A 16,153-nucleotide genomic window follows, 5' to 3' on the forward strand; every position below is an offset into this window, starting at 1 on the left:
TAATTAACTGGCTATTAATAAGCTCGTGATCTCTTAGGAAGATGCTACCTTCCATTCATGGCTCTGTTCAGCATTTGAATACCCTAGTGTTAATTCAAGCATTCAGCTTAACTCTGCAGTGCCCAGTTGTTTTGAGCCATCACTGTGTGTGCAGATGAGTAGTTCAACTTTTACCCAAGTAAAAGTTAAATATTAATTACCCTTATTTCCTCTCACAAACATCCATTAAAAATTAAACATTTCCCTTAGTTAAGATCAGAGTGCAAAGTAATGCACAACCAATTCTTTGTCCCTGCAATAGTTTTGCAGTCATTTAAAACCTTGCTGACATATTCTGCCGCATGAGGAAAATGGTTTCTCTGATTCCAGGATTTAATTCCGTTGTCACCTGGGCTGTATTTTTCCTGCTTCTGTGGACCTTTTCTGAAGGGAGAAAACTTTTGGTTGTACCTATCGATGGCAGTCACTGGCTCAGCATGCGCCCCGTTGTGGAGCGGCTCAGACAGAGAGGACATGAAATAGTGGTTCTTGCGCCAGAGATAAATTTGCGGATAGATTCATCAGCCCATTACACCACGAAAACATACTCTGTGTCCTACAGCAAGGAGTATGTGGAGGCAGAATTTAAAAAGCTGGGCTATAAGATTTTCACACCTCAACCCTTCTTGGAAAAATTGGCAAAAATGGCAAATATTACAACAATGTTTTTTGATTCTTGCAAACGGCTTCTGGCTGACAAACAGCTGATCAAATACCTTGAAGAAAGTGCATTTGATGCTGTCTTTATGGATCCTTTTTTTCCATGTGGCCAGATAGTGGCTGAACATCTCTCCGTACCTTCTGTGTACCTCCTACGGGGACTTCCATGCAGCTTAGACTTCCATGCTACCCTCTGTCCAAATCCTCCTTCTTACATTCCACGGTTCTTCACACGCTATACAGATCGCATGACATTTCCTGAGCGTGTGCGCAATGTCATAGTTAGCTTGAGCAATTCTCTGGTTTGCCTTTTTCTTTACTCACCGTATGATCATTTGATCAAAGAATTCCTCCAACAAGAGGCAACATTGCTTGAGCTCTTAAGCCATGCAGCCATTTGGCTCATGAAGTACGATTTTGTGTTTGAGTACCCCAGGCCTGTAATGCCCAATATGGTTTTAATTGGAGGTATAAGCTGCACTCGGGAAAAATCGTTGTCACAGGTTAGTTACTTTTTTTCCTTAGTTCACATATGACTGCACTGTTTGCTTCCACCATTAGATGGAGCTCCGAGCAGTAACAAGTAACAGGCGAAAGAGCAAAGTGGAAATGGTTAAGAAAGCATTTTTGCACCCCTTCATCCCTTATGCAATGAGGAAAAAGTTACTTTGTGAGAGATCTTCAGATTTCCAGACAAGCATCCATGAAAAGCTGTCCATTTTCTGTTTTCAGTAATTTCATTTTGTATATCTGTTTACAAGACTTACCGGGACTGTTTAGCCTAGGATCGGGGGATCCTATCAATGTGTATAAATACCTGAAGGGAGGGTGTAAAGAGGATGGGGCCAGACTCTTTTCAGTGGTGCCCAGTGACAGGATGAGAAGCAACGGGCACAAATTGAAATACAGGAAGCTCCATCTGAATCTAAGGAAAATTTGTTTTACTGTGAGGATAACAGAGCACTGGAACGTGTTGCCCAGAGAGGTTGTGGAGTCTCCATCCTTGCAGGTATTCAAAAGCCGTCTGGACAGGGTCCTGTGCAACGTGCTTTAGGTGACCCTGCTTGAGCAGGGGGGTTGAACAAGATGATCTCCAGAGGTCCCTTTCAACCTCAACCATTCCGTGATTCGCTTCTAGTCAGGGTAACGCAGTAGGCCAAATTATGCTAGTCCTCTGCCCTTCAGCAGAGATGATTTATGAAGGAATTTCAGAGACTGTGGCAAACATGAATGAAATCCTTGCCCCACAGTGAAGTAGCAAGTTATCTGCTCTGTTCCAGATCTGGACTACAAGTGTATTTTGCTTGAACTATGCCAAACATCCTAAATATGGGATGTGTGCCGCTTTCCAGCATGCAATCTGCCTATTTCCTGATGCTTTCTCTCATTTTTCAGTGAATGTCTACTGCAGATCCTATTTGTGAAGGTGGTGTGCTGCACCCACCTGGTTGGGTAGGTTTGAATGTTGAGCATTGCTTCCTGCTGAGCAGATACTGGTTAAAATATATACATATATGAAAGAAACCAAAATAATCCACATATTTTCAAAGCATGGCTGCAAAAATTTTCATAATGGTAGTGGGAGGCATTTCTGAGCAGAAAGGCAGACCGTGGTATGCAAAAACATTTAAAGAGYAGAGTAAAACTAATGAGAATGGTCCCACAGAAAATAAATGGGGCTAAATATACCTGAAACAGCATCCATGGTGTATCTGATCCACTGGATCAGGAACTTAAAAAAGCAAGTCAGCCAATTTTGTATGAAAGGCACATTTGAAATTCATCTAGGAGTCTGGGGCAGTTTCAAATCTCAGTGAATTTATACTGAATTGAGCCCTGGGTTCCTAACCAGGTATCTAAAGACTTACAGAGAACACGTCTTGAGATAAATCTCGTGCAACAGAATCAAGCCCTGAAATTAGAATGAGAGCTCACCTGGTTTGGCCCATGAGATCATCCGTTCCACTGTTCAGGGTGCCGCTACTGGTAAACCCTCAAAGGCTCCTTCTGTTTGGGATCCAGTCTCAAGCAAAGGGCCACAGTAGTCTGGTCAGCCATGAAAACATATAACAGAGCATAAATTAAGAGAGTAGGTTTTGGTTATCCCTCAGACCCTAGACATTACATTTCAATTGCCAGACTTGCAAGAATATTTATTTCATTTTATTGAGATGAAAATATTCATTTTACACCTGATGCCCACAGCAATTCCCTCCAGTTTTGTCTTCCCTTCCCTGTCTTCACCAAATGTTTTTCTATAGCACAGGATTTTTCTTCCAGCCTTCAGCTGTTTTTATGCTTCATCACAATCCTTGAGTTCTTGGATTCTAGTGACAGCTCTTCCAGTCCATCTTTTATTTAAATCAAACAAACAAAACAGATAATAAAATTGGCAGCAGTTCAATATTATCATACTCAAGACAGACCCAATAAATGCAGATACTATAAGTAAAACTATTTACTCTCAGGACACTTTTTTTTTTCATTTTAATTCTCTCTTGCAACTTCATGGTCTGAAAAGAAGAATGTCAGCTCTAAATCTGGATCATCTGACATGCAATAAATGTCAAAATAAAATACAGTGTATTTACCTAGGGGCTGGTTGCTAGGCAAAATATGATGATGAACAGATCTGTTTAATTGGTCTTGTTCAATTCATCTTTTTTAATTCCTCTTTTTCATTTACACAGAAACTGAAGACTTCGAACAGGCAGGGTTTGCTACGTGACTGTTCTTAGTAAACTTTTTCTCATGTCCATACCGAATCTTGCCTAAGGCCTCAATTCTGCAGACATTCACTGGCTTAACTTCACTCATCCACTTGTCCTAACTGCTTCTCTGGGACTCATTTACATATAGATAAATAATTAGCCTGATCAAAATTTTAGTTACGTTGCCTGTTCATTTTATTGCCTTTCCAGACAGTTTGGTGGATGCACAACAGAAATTCTGGCTTATGACATGGGAAGGATTTTGACTGAGGATGTTCTTTGTGTTTGCAGGAATTTGAAGCCATTGTGAATGCCTCTGGAGAACATGGCATTGTGGTCTTCTCTCTGGGCTCCATGGTCTCTGAGATCCCAATGAAGAAAGCCATAGAAATCACAGAAGCCCTGGGATCAGTCCCTCAGACGGTACAGTTTTCCCCTCCCCCTTCCAGCCCAGCAATTCAACACTGTATTCAAATATAGTATCTTTGGCTTCCAGCGTGCCCAGTCTTCCCTTCTTTCTCCTGCTCCCCCCCCTGGCAGAATGAAATGTCATCCCTGCTACAATTGTTAATGAAACAGGCTTTGTACATCACTGACATTTCAGCTGTGTTTTACAAAACCCATGGAGGAGCAGCAAGAGGTCGCTCGCTGAGAATTAAGTGTGTTTTTTTTTTTTTCTCCTGAAAGGTTCTCTGGCGTTACACGGGAGAGGTGCCCCCCAATCTGCCAAAGAACATAAAGCTAGTCAAATGGCTGCCACAGAATGATCTTCTAGGTAGGTCTGAGACACCTTGGGTGATCTGTACATAATTCAGCATGTTTCTTTTAATCCGAGAAGGTAGTTGTAAGGCATCATTACCATCATCTGCACTGACTCCTTGCATCACAGTGGGTCACAGGACTTCCATAAAGCCATTACTGCTTGAACCAGAGCCTGTCTTTTAGAAACTCATCTGGTTGCAATTTCAAAATTGCTGAACTATAGAAGAACACTGGAAAAGTCTCTGCTGGACTGAAGAAGGAATTTAAGTTCCCTGAGTTAGTGTTTCCAGGCAGATCCTTGTGTTTTTAAAGTGGTGATATTGTACATGTCATAGCCAGAACTGCATATGTTGGTTAGAGAACAGGGAGAAAGTGACAGGGCTTGACTGTGGGAGAGCTGCAAAAGGCTGTGGGAGAGCTGCAAAACCAGTGAATGGAAAAACATGATTAAAAAAAACCCGACCAGTGGTAACTTCCTCTTTGACTTCACTTGGGCTGTGATTTCAGTCTAAAATGTGAGAAGCTTTAGAGGATTATCCAAGACTTTCCAAAGACTGCCAAAACCACTATGGAACTCTGCAATCCATGGTTCATTCAATCCCCCATAACGCCCTGTTCTCTGCAGCCCTAGGTCTGTCCATAAGTGATGACCCACATGCAAGTCCAAAGTTCTTGATTTATACCTACCAATGCTATTTTTGTGCAACTTTCTCCCCAAGGATGTGCTACCATGACTTAACAAATCAAATGACTAAGCAAGTCTTTCTTTCCTCCACAGCTCACCCTAAGACTCGTGCCTTTATTACCCATGGAGGCTCACATGGTGTTTACGAGGCCATATGCAACGCAGTGCCAATGGTACTGATGCCTTTATTTGGAGACCAGATGGACAACGCCAAGCGAGTTGAGACACGGGGAGCAGGACTGACACTGAATATACTTGAAATGACTTCGAAGGACATATCTGATGCCCTGCATGCGGTTATTAATGACAAAAAGTCAGTAATAGAAGCACAGCCTTCTCCTTCTAGTGTTGACTATACCACCAGCACTCTAGCTTCCAGTTTAACAGAACACTAATCATTTCTCTTCTTATATCAAAGATGTTACATCACAGAGAAGCCAGTGCTTGCCCTAGGTTAGCCTCATCCTGTCACTATAACAGCACTGTCCTCACTGCCTGGTATTATGAGCATTAGGTGATGAGACCTGGCTGATCTGAAAGGATGCAGGTATCAGAGAAGAGGTGGTATAAATGCAACAGAAGAAATCAGGTTGACAAAAGATACATTGTATGTTTAAAGCCAAATTTTCCAGGCAGTGATGTAGAGGGCTTTGACACAATGCAGTGGGAGAGGCAAGCAGTGGAGGGAGATGTGCCAAACTGTGCTTTTGTTCCCCAAATCAGTAGCAAAATGAGTCGTGGGGAGCCTGAAAAGGCTGAAAGGGTCAGTTGCCTCACTGATTTTCTTTGCCTGAAGCAACTAACTCCACTTCAGTTCCCCAGCCAGGGCATTCTCCTTCCCAGGGCTCCCTCTAACCACTTGCCCATCCCAGCTGCCTCTCTTCTGGCTATCCTGTGGGTCTACCTTGTGGGCCAGCCTCAGGACCAGGATTGCCTCCCCTGCTATCTCAGTACTCCTGGCTGGATAATGTACTAGTAGGCATAACCAGAGAAGCTGTCTGCACAGAAGCAGGAGGAAGGAGACAAGCGGCAGTGCCCCAGAATAGTCCAGAGGCTGGTATTGCATCCAGAGGCATTGCCTTTCAGCTGGCAAGATTTGCTAAACATAGCTATTATCATGAATTTATTCTACAGAACAGTTTTCTCTGTCACTTCTTTTTCCCTAGTGTTCATAAGGAGCAGTATTTATCATAAGATGCTGCCTAGTTCAGCAATGCTGGACAAATCTGGCACAAAGCAGAAGCGATATGCAAAGATACACTGAGGTGGTGCAAGGAACCACACTAGACACCATAGTATTGCAATCGGCATTCCCAGGGGGGTTTAAGGCCTCACAGCAAAGGGGAGCTTTAAAACATATCCTTCTCTTCCCTTCTCCCATTCTCTGTTGTCATTAGGGCCTCTCAGTTCATTGGCATCCTCTTCCCCATCATGTTTTTGAGTAATGGTACCTTACTACCATCGTTTCCTAACCACTGTTCCTGTGACAATAATTTACACATTCTGCTCTTCAGATGGATGGTTTTTCTACAAACAGGCTCACATTTCAGGCAGCTGCCTTCATCCTTCATCCCAGAGATTTTGCTGACAGCTCAAACTAAGCTTTTCTACTTCTTTTGATACCTTTTCTCCTTTATTTGCTATTGAAAACAGCACTTCTGCAGGCCCCTAACCTTGCTATTACCCTTCCCTTTGACCGGGGGTGGGGGAGATGCACGAGGAAGCTCCCTGTGGGCCATCAGACAACAGACACTACATCCTTTTTTTCCTAGAGACACACAGTCTTCTCAAACTTTCTAAACAAAAAGTCATTGGAAACACCCGACTTCTTTTCTTGGCAGGTACAAAGAGAACATCAAGCGTCTATCGGACCTTCACCTTGACAGACCCATCCACCCTCTGGACCTGGCTGTGCACTGGGTGGAGTTTGTGATGAGACACAAAGGGGCCCCACACTTGCGACCCGCTGCTCATGAACTCAACTGGATCCAGTACCATTCCCTGGATGTCATCGCCTTCCTCCTGGCTGTGGTGCTTCTCTCCATGTTCATTTCTCTGAAGTGTTGCCTCTTCTGTTGCCGGAGGTGCTTCCGTAAGAAGGGAAGGGCCAGCAAACCAACCAAATCCAAGTCCCACTAGCAGATGAAACTAGTGGTGGGAGATAAGGCCTCTGCTCAGATATGCAAGAATTACAGAACATCCTGAATCTCACTAAACTAATTGCTGGCTTTCAGTCAAGAAATGATAGCATTTCCTTTAAACTAGTGCCACAGGGGAGGTTATTTCACTTTTTATAATCTTTGTCTTTAATTAAGAATCAGTTTTTAAAAATAATTTGTATAGTGGTGTTTCAATCACTTGGGAAGGTACCCAGGACTCCTGGCTTCCATTTCTTGGTGTACTGAGGACTCATGATGTCATTTTTCTTCCTTTCTTTCTTTCTTTTTTTAAACCTCCTACATGCAATGGAGATATACAGGAATTTTATAAGACTTTGCTCCAATGGCTTTAATAGAAACATTTGCTCTAGTGTAAGAGTGTCAGGTTTACCAAGCACTTTGAAAACTTTGTATAGCAACTGTTATAGAAGAGGCAAGTGTTATAAATTGACAGTATGTGTCACATAAGCCAAGCAAGATGCACATCTTAAACACACACAAAATCCATTTACAATACCCTGAACTTAGTCCTACGTTTTCAATGCAGAAGTGGTTGTAAAGCCTCTGCTGTTTCACCCAGGTTCCCCACCAGGCAGAGGTCTGTATGTGGAGCTGGCCTGTTAGGTGATGGCTATCTTTGCAAGCAATATTTTAAAAATCCACCTGATTTACTCTTTGTACGTGATGTTCTGTTAAAGACCTGAGCCCCAGCCCTATAAATAAATCCCCAATACTAACAATAATGGCTTTTGTGTTTTCTGACTTGAAAGGTATGGGGCTGGACATTTGTCTGTGATGAAGATGGAGTGGGGAAGGGGAAGATTCAATGCCACAGTGTGTGACATCCTCAGTGAAAGCCGTCTTAATGCATAAAAGCCATTTCTCAACACTAAGGAATGTAGTGTTGCACACACCCCGAAAGCAAGAAAGCAGGAAAATGCAGGGTCCTCTGAATGTAAATACATGTTTGGGTGTTGTAAGGATCACAAAATTGCCAGCTTGCTGCTTCAACCATCTTAGCCTATAGTTGAGCAAAAGACACAGACTCCATGTGTCTCCTGAGAATACCAACCAAATAAACCCCTTAGCCCGTAAACGATTGACATTAAATGGATTGAAAGGTAAGCATGCACATCTGTTGGCCACGGGCGCCCGTCTCCTCTCTCTGGAGTACAGCCCTGTCAGTTCAGCCTCTCACTTCCCAGGTCTCACACACCCGCTAGAGAACACCAATCCCTCCACATTTCCCGCATATCATCATTTTAACACTTAGTCAATCAGCACTTGCTAAGAGGTTAGATCCTCAGGCTATCCCATTCTCCCTGTATGTGCTACTTACGGAAAAGTACATCCGGGTCTGAGCCATGCTTCAGAAAAGACCTGAAGTGTAAGTTAATATTCAGGACTCAAAATGGGCTGGTGCATTGCGGTATGTCATGGCAGCCCTCCCTCCAAACAGGAGTCCTGTTAAGTACCTGGTGTTTTTATTTTCCATCTGCATTTGAAAATGTAAGTACCTTAGTGAAAGCCATTAAGCTGAAGAACATGGTCCCTCGGCTCCTCTCACATGCACCAGCCATCCTCAGTCCGTTAGGGAGTCCCAGGCAAGTTTAATGTCTTTGCAGAATCAAGGAGAAGGCAAAGGAGGTAGTTAGAATCACAGAATCACAGAATCACTGAGGTTGGAAGGGACCTCTGGAGATCATCTAGTCCAACCCCCCTGCTCAAGCAGGGTCACCTAGAGCACATTGCACAGGATTGCATCCAGGCGCGTTTTGAATATCTCCAGAGAAGGAGACTCCACCACCTCTCTGGGCAACCTGTTCCAGTGCTCTGTCACCCTCACAGTGAAAAAGTTTTTCCTCATGTTAAGATGGAAGTGTCTGTGTTTCAGTTTGTGCCCATTGCCTCGCGTCCTGTCGCTCGGCACCACTGAAAAGAGTCTGGTCCCATCCTCTCGACACCCTCCCTTCAGATACTTGTACACGTTGATAAGATCTCCTCTCAGCCTTCTCTTCTCCAAGCTAAACAGGCCAAGCTCTCTCAGCCTTTCCTCATAAGAGAGATGCTCCAGTTAGAGCCCACCTCAGCCCTTCCCTGCAGCAGTGCCAGGTCCTCTTGGGCATTCATGCCATGAGCAATCTGCCAAGGACCAACACTGACTTTTTATCCTCTGCCTTCCCCTCCCATCCTTCTATCCCTGGTAAATGTAAGGAAATCTCTTGCCTTGCACAGGGGGAAGGAGTCCCTGCAGTGCATGAGAGCCGACCTCCTTCTAAAACATGGCTTTCACAGCTCCCCACAGTCCTGAAGCAACAGCTCTCGTGGTCCCCGAGGAGATGATGTCCCCAGCTGGATGTGGGGCGAGAACACAACTTGGGGGGGGGTGGGGGGTCACAGCAGAGTTTCTGTGCAATGCTCCGCAGTGCCTCTGGAAATGAGCCCCAGCAAGGCCTTGCACTGCGCCTAGCACACCATTAAATACGAATGGAGAGACCAAGAAAGGGGCACGCAGGACAGCGAGAGATGGGAACGTTGCAGGAAGAAGACAAGTGGTTCAGGGCTCTTTTTACAGACGTGTTTGCTGGCACACACCACAGAGGGCTCATCGCTGCTGGCTGACGGGGAAGAGGGAGACCAAAGCGAAGCAAACCTTCAGTTAACTCTGGGCACAGGGTTGCAGCCGTTTGAAATCATACAAAAACACTTTAAAATGTCATTATGGCAAAGTTTTTTGCATACCCTGCTATAAACAGGCTCCAGATCAGTCTAGTGACTTTCTCCGAGTGGACAAGTGGAAATCACCTTAATCTCAGATCAGATGAACAGAATTTTTTTTTAAAAAATCCAGATTGTAGCTGTTTGTGTTTGTTTTTTTTTTTTTTTAACTCAAAACTTTTTGTGTAGGTAGAGGAAAAGAGCTGAGGGGAAGCGAGGATGATGCAAAATGCCCAAGGATTACACTACACTTTGGAAAGCTCTCCAGTGAAGCAAAACACCATCAGAAATGAGGTATCCTTCTCCTCTCCTTTTCACTCCCTTTAAGGAGGAGAGAAAAAGGGGGGAAAAACTGAAATTTAAGAAGAAGAACAAAACCAAAAACCCCATTCAATATTAGATAATTTTCATTATTTTTTTATCCGCTCAACAACTTGCTAAAAACACCATGCACAAGCCCAAGCCGAAGGAGCATGGTTCTGCCATTGGAGTTAGGGATGAAAGTAACCCAGCACATCCCCAGCTTTCAGAAAGGCCAAAGAAAAGCAGAAATGAAAAGCATGCAAACCTCTATGTGGGGCTCCATGAGCGACTGGGTGGCACTGGTGAGGCTGGAGCAGGCGAGAATTTATGCAGAGACTGGAGAAATGTCATGACCGTGTCCCATTTCGGCTGTGCCCAGCAGAGGACACTATGATATTGCTAATACACATCACCCCACAGGGAAAGAGGAAGGAAAAAGCCATCCTTCCCTGACAGGCAAGTGCAGGCAGGTGGATTTCCCCACTTAGGCTGACTTACTGCTCACTTTCCCACCTCTGTCTTTCCCTCTGATCAAAAGCAACCCTCCGTTCCTGCCGCGACGGTGAGGAGCTTTGCAGAGCACACAAGAGGCTTTCCCAGCAATTTTGCTTTGGTCACGCTGCTGTTCTCCGTGCTGGGGCCCAGCGTTTCTGGAAGTCAATGGCAACTTGTTATTTATCCACCTGGCAAATACTGACACTAGCAAACCCTTCGTACCAAGGTCCCAATTTGAGCAACAGCCAGGAAAAAAAGAAGTGTGCTCCAGCAATACAAACCCAGGTGCAGCTCGGAGCTGCAGCCTGAGCTTCCCCGCAAACCCTCTGAGCCTCTGCTTTTAAACCCAGGGGCTTTTAGCCACGTGCACACTTTAGATGCATCCCCAGCAGCCAAAAAAAAAAATCCCTTTGCTGCTCTTAGAGAGAGGACAGGCACAAACACTTCCCGCCTCAGCCACAAGCCTCACAAAGCTCTCGCCGTCTCCAAGTGCTCATTCAGCAACCCTTCAAAGGTGTTAAAGGAGATGAGAGCCGTCGCTTCCTGCTCTGTCACCAGGGCTTCTTTATTTTTTCATTTTATTTGCCTGTTTTTTAACACGCAGGCTTGCAACAGTAAGGCTGAAAGGCAGCGGTGCGGCCTGGTGGCTAGAGCAGCGCTGCTCGTACTGGCTCTGCCGGTGGCCGTGAGATTGCCCATCTGCAAAAAAAAAAAAAAAAAAAAAAGTCTGGCAAGAAAAGTAACGCGTGGGGGGACAGCCTGCGCCCGCAGCCTTGCTGGGAGGATGCGTTAGCTGCCTTTCTCTCGCTGCTTCCCCTCAGCCAGACCGCAGGAAATGGCAGGAATTGCTGACATTTTTCTGCATCCAGAGCGCTGGTGACGGGGCTGGTTCTCATTCCCGCTTGCCTCCGGGCTCCAGTCCCCAAGGGCAGCAGCGAGGCATCTCCCACCACTGCCCAGGACGGCTCTCAGGCTCTTTCGCTCCTTCCCGGCTCTGGTTCTGTCCGTGCCCCAATGGCCCACGTAAAGCAGAGTTCAGTGGGGAATTCACCCCCTCGTGAGTCCCCGTTTCCCACAGCTGGATTGAAGCCCTGGCTTGGGGGCAGCCCCTGGCCCAGGTCCCATCACCCGCTGGAGCCGAAGCCGCTCTGCAGCCTCACTGATGCTTGTGACCGAAAAATGCTCTGTTTACTGCCAAAACGTGACTTTGGGAACCTCGCTTCAGGCACTCGAGGAGGGAGAAGCCTCCGGTTGAAACCCAGTTTCTGCTTCAAAACGCTCATTGGTAGGAAGGAAGGCTGCATCTCTCCCCACTCACCTTAATGAATGCTGCTTCCCAATGGCATAGCTGCCCTAGTTTGCTGGGGGGGCTACTCAGGCATCAAGGCCGTCTTTTAGCTCAATTGCCAAAAGGAGCGAGTCGTGCTGATGTCTGCACCGGCTAGGCAGACGCACTGCCGAGGCGTACTCAAGATCTGAGAGCTCACGTTATTCGAGGGCAGAGCAAGAACTAGCAGGTCTCTGCAGATGAGAAATGCCCCCTTTTGCCCCGAGCGGGAGTCCCAGGGCCAGAAACCTGCAAACAAGCCTGCAGGCCATGAACTGCTTCATCCTGTGGTCTCTCTCTCGGATGCTCACGCTAAACCTTGCAATTATTTAAGTTGTTTTTTTAAAAAATCTATGGTTTTGGGTGGCTTTCTTGAAAAACCAACTGCTGCTAGCAACCAGCTGTGAGCCTGTGACTCCAGGTCCAGGAGCTTCGTGTAAGCTCCTGGATGCTCTGTTAATCTTGTTTAACACTGCGGGAAAGCCTTAAAAGCTCAAAATTACCCAGCGTGGCATGCACGCGCATGTCCCCGAGGCTGAGTTGGGGTGGCTGGTGCGTGCTTCCCTTTGGGTGAGGGCACCGCGATGGCCCACAGCCCTGTGCTCCTCCTTTCTAAAAGCTTGCGAGCTCGGCACAGCGCTGTGGGGAGGGTGCCAATAAATAAAGCGTCATAGTCTTGAACCCGGGCTCCTCTCTGGGCTGCGCTTGCTGCCTCCCTCCAGGATACGGTGCCTTGGGACACGGCTTAGAACACAAAACCTGCCAGCCAGTCCAGAGGAGAAGAGGTTTCCCATTGCTGCCATGGGCTATGTGGCCACCCCGGTCCCAGCCATGACTCCATGCCTGGAGGAGGACCAGGAGCCGACACTCACAAGTTGGATACTTTCAGCTGGAGCGGCTGTGCAAATCTCTAATTAATAATCACCCACAGAGACGTTTTTAGGAGTTATTTATAGGCGAGAGTGATGAAATGTGGAGAAAGCAATTGCCCAAAGAGAACCAGCCACAAAATCAAGGACATCCTCTTCCTCCCAGGGGAGGAATTTGCCTGATCGAATCCAGAGAGTTAGCTAACTGCCACAGGCCTCTCATTTGAGCTCAGTCAGGGATAGCCCATGCGGCAGCACTTGGGTCAGGATGATCTCCAACCATGCCAGCTCTGAAAATGCCTGCTTTAAGAAATGGTGGAGGCAAGACTCAGGAGTCCTTTGCCACTGCATTATAAGCTCCTTCCTTACAGGGCAGATTTTTATAACCCAACAGCAAAAGCAGCCAGACTCGGTCTGTGGCTTGTAGCCCCACTGCTGGCACCACAGGGAAGGACAGAGCATTCATGAGTGTGCATGAGTCCACCAGGGCCTCCTCAGAAACGCTTGCCCTGACACTCAGCAGCCTCTGAGGTGCCAGGGATCTGGATGGATAAGGAAACCTTTCACTGTACATGCTGTCACTGAGTTCAGGGCCAAGGTACGGCTATGGGCTTTGACGAGGAAGGGGCTGAGGAGTGAGCACCTGGCCCCAAACCTCACATGAGCTGGGCTGGATTGGACTGACTTCAAGGAAGCTCAGGCCTGACTTTTGTGCCTCGGTTTCCACATCTGAGAATTGCAAGGGCAGCAAAGATGTACTTGGAAATAAATAGATTGAAAGGAGCCATGCACAGATCAAGAGTTACCACTGTCTGTCTGGCACCATTTGGCTGCGCTTGCGCAGGCTGCATGGACCCAACCAGGCTTACAAAGGGAAGAGAAGATCAAATCTCTGTCTAGAGATTTTTTTCATCATTGTCTGAGCCAGCTTAGGACACCGGTATTTCCAAGAGAGGGGATGCCGACTCGGAGCTCGTCTTTCACAGATTGGATTCCTGCTGCCAGGCCTAAGGAGGCTGCACAGAGATCAAACACGGCTTACATTAACCAGACAAAAAAGGTTGCTGTGGCATTATTCTCCTTTGATAGGTATTAGCAGGTGCTCCCAATATCAATTCCCTTTCTGTTAAGGAAAGGAGAAAAGTCTCATATGTAGGATCTGATTGTTCAGGTTGTTCAGTCATCAGCCTGGCCCATTCAGGCACCATCAAATCCTAAACCCCTCCAACCAGATATTGACTGACTTATCTATTGCCTAAACCCTCTTCAAAAGCCAGCTGAAACAAATGCAGCTGGCAGATTTCTTCCCCGAAAGGCTGTAAACCTAGGTAATTTGGGGGCACAGCCTTGTGGAGTCCAGGCTCTTCCCACCGGCCTTCTCCAGCCCGTCAGCACACTTATCTCCTTGCAAAGCCGAGGGGCGGCAGAGCATCATCTCCCCACTCTGACAGCCGGGATTTCAACCTAGAGGAGGCGAGGCAGTGGATCCAGACGGCAGCAGCAGCCACTGAGCAGAAAGAACGTCTCCCCAGCCCTATGGCATAAGCCTCTTTTATTACTTCTGAGAAGACCAAGGCCAGAAAAGGCCTCCTAGCAGCCCCTCAGCAAAGCCACTTGAATTATCAGACACAGACCCCGAGAGTCGACACAAGGAAAAACAAGTGCCCAGTGACGGGCACAGATTAAAGAAAGCTGCATCTGTTACTAAGCAACCTTCTCCGGCTCATTTATTTCTCCCAGCGAGGGACCAGATCGTGTCCCAGTGACTTGGTTTGCACCAGACAAGACTTCACAAAGCAATTGCTGGAAGCTTTAATTAATGTTCAGTGGGGAGTAATCAAAGCAGGGCACAAACCCAAGGTTAATTATCCTCGGGAGGCTGCTGAAGAGACGACGGGGCTGTTCTTTGAGTTTTGGCCACCAATGGTCGGTCTTAACTCCTTAGAGGGATCAGTCTGAGACAATCTCATTATAAGAAGAGGGATGCTGTAGATAACCTAGGACAGGATGGATTGGGTGAGGGACAGAGGAAGGAAGGGAAAAACACAACTAGCAGTGCTCCTGAGATCAAGCAAGTCTGTTAAATGCTAACAAAAATAATGTTCCCCTCCCCAGCCAGAGGCTTCTTCCTTTTCACCCAGGACATGAGGGTCCCACAACCCTACAGCAATCAGTCAATCACTTATCACAGAACTGACAACAAATGAAGTTTGCCCCTATTTTGGCCAATCTCACTTGCAAATAGCCTTTGGGAAAACATCCCTTTATATTTTGCTTTTTTTTTAATTATTCAGAAGAGTCCCAGTGTGTCACTTATTGCTTGGAACTCCCTGATCCTGTGGTTGAATTTCACAGGTGGATTAAGTCTGGCCAAGTTGTGAAGAGACAAGCCCCAAGGAAATCTTTACTTTAAGCCTGTAATCAAATAAAGGGCTTTCATGATGGGAGATATGAATGGGTCATGATGCTAATGTGCAGCAGGAATTATGTTTCAAGGGACAATGACTGTCTTGGTTAATTTGCAGTCACCTGAGCCCATGTTTTATGAAGGATCAGGCCTGATTAAGTCAATTTTGGTTATTAGGGTGAAAAGGTCACGAGGGTTCAGAAGACAGGGAAACAAAACCAAACCTGAAATAGGACTCCAGAGCCAGATATGCCTGGGATGTTGGCAAAGCCAAAGGCCAAATGGTCTCCCTGTGGACAATTGCAGGAGATGACCTTATCAGAAATACTATAGGGAAGAGGGTTGATTTAGCATGTGAGTGGCTTCAGCTCAAACAAACCAAGGTGGTGGCTGTGCTCCTAACCATTTCGGCACTTGGCAAAGCCCTCTGCACAAACAATAGACACTTTTGCTTTTGCCATTCCCTCTGAGACACACTGACGCTCTGCCCAGCACCCACAAGGTGGTGGGATGAGGAAGGACTCCCTCTCACCCATTGCCCTACGGCTGCAGCCACCCAGCTACTGAAAGCCAGGTGCCTTCTCCAGTGCTTCCCAGTTACCTTGAGCCAGCCCCAGTTTCCCCCCAGTCACTCCCACCCTGAGCACTGAGGGCAGAAATCCAAGTGCTGCACAACATGGCCCTTGTTGCAGGTTTTACTAGCTTTTCCAGCACAGTTTTGCACAAAGCAAACATTTTTAACTCCACTTCATGAGAGAGAGGGTGGTCCTGTCAGAGAAGGAGAGCAGATGCACGGGACAGCACTGGGAACGACCATTTTCTGGTGGCAGAAGAAACCCACCACCAAGAGGAATACTTCGGAGGTGTCCTCTAACCAGCTTCTGTCCACTAAGCACTCATGACCAGCTCATCATATTGCAAGACATGGGTGTCTTGACTGCAGATAATCCACAACAAGCACTGAACCGAGAGCTAGGAAGGAAGCAAAGCAATTCATTTTCAGCAGGGATGTCTAGGG

At 46.5% G+C, this 16,153-nt stretch overlaps 1 protein-coding gene across 1 annotated transcript; it reads left to right on the forward strand.

Moving 5' to 3' along the window:
- Nucleotides 1-341: 341 nt before the first annotated feature.
- Nucleotides 342-7,077, forward strand: LOC112970807 (UDP-glucuronosyltransferase 1-1-like). The gene is made up of 5 exons (XM_026075596.1): nucleotides 342-1,202; nucleotides 3,702-3,833; nucleotides 4,098-4,185; nucleotides 4,951-5,170; nucleotides 6,699-7,077. The coding sequence occupies exons 1-5, from the start codon at nucleotides 342-344 to the stop codon at nucleotides 6,994-6,996; spliced, it is 1,599 nt and encodes a 532-aa protein (XP_025931381.1). The 3' UTR covers nucleotides 6,997-7,077.
- The last annotated feature ends 9,076 nt before the right edge of the window (nucleotides 7,078-16,153 follow it).

Source organism: Apteryx rowi, unplaced genomic scaffold (assembly GCF_003343035.1).
Source record: "Apteryx rowi isolate R43461 unplaced genomic scaffold, aptRow1 scaffold_407, whole genome shotgun sequence".
NCBI classification, from domain to species: domain Eukaryota; kingdom Metazoa; phylum Chordata; class Aves; order Apterygiformes; family Apterygidae; genus Apteryx; species Apteryx rowi.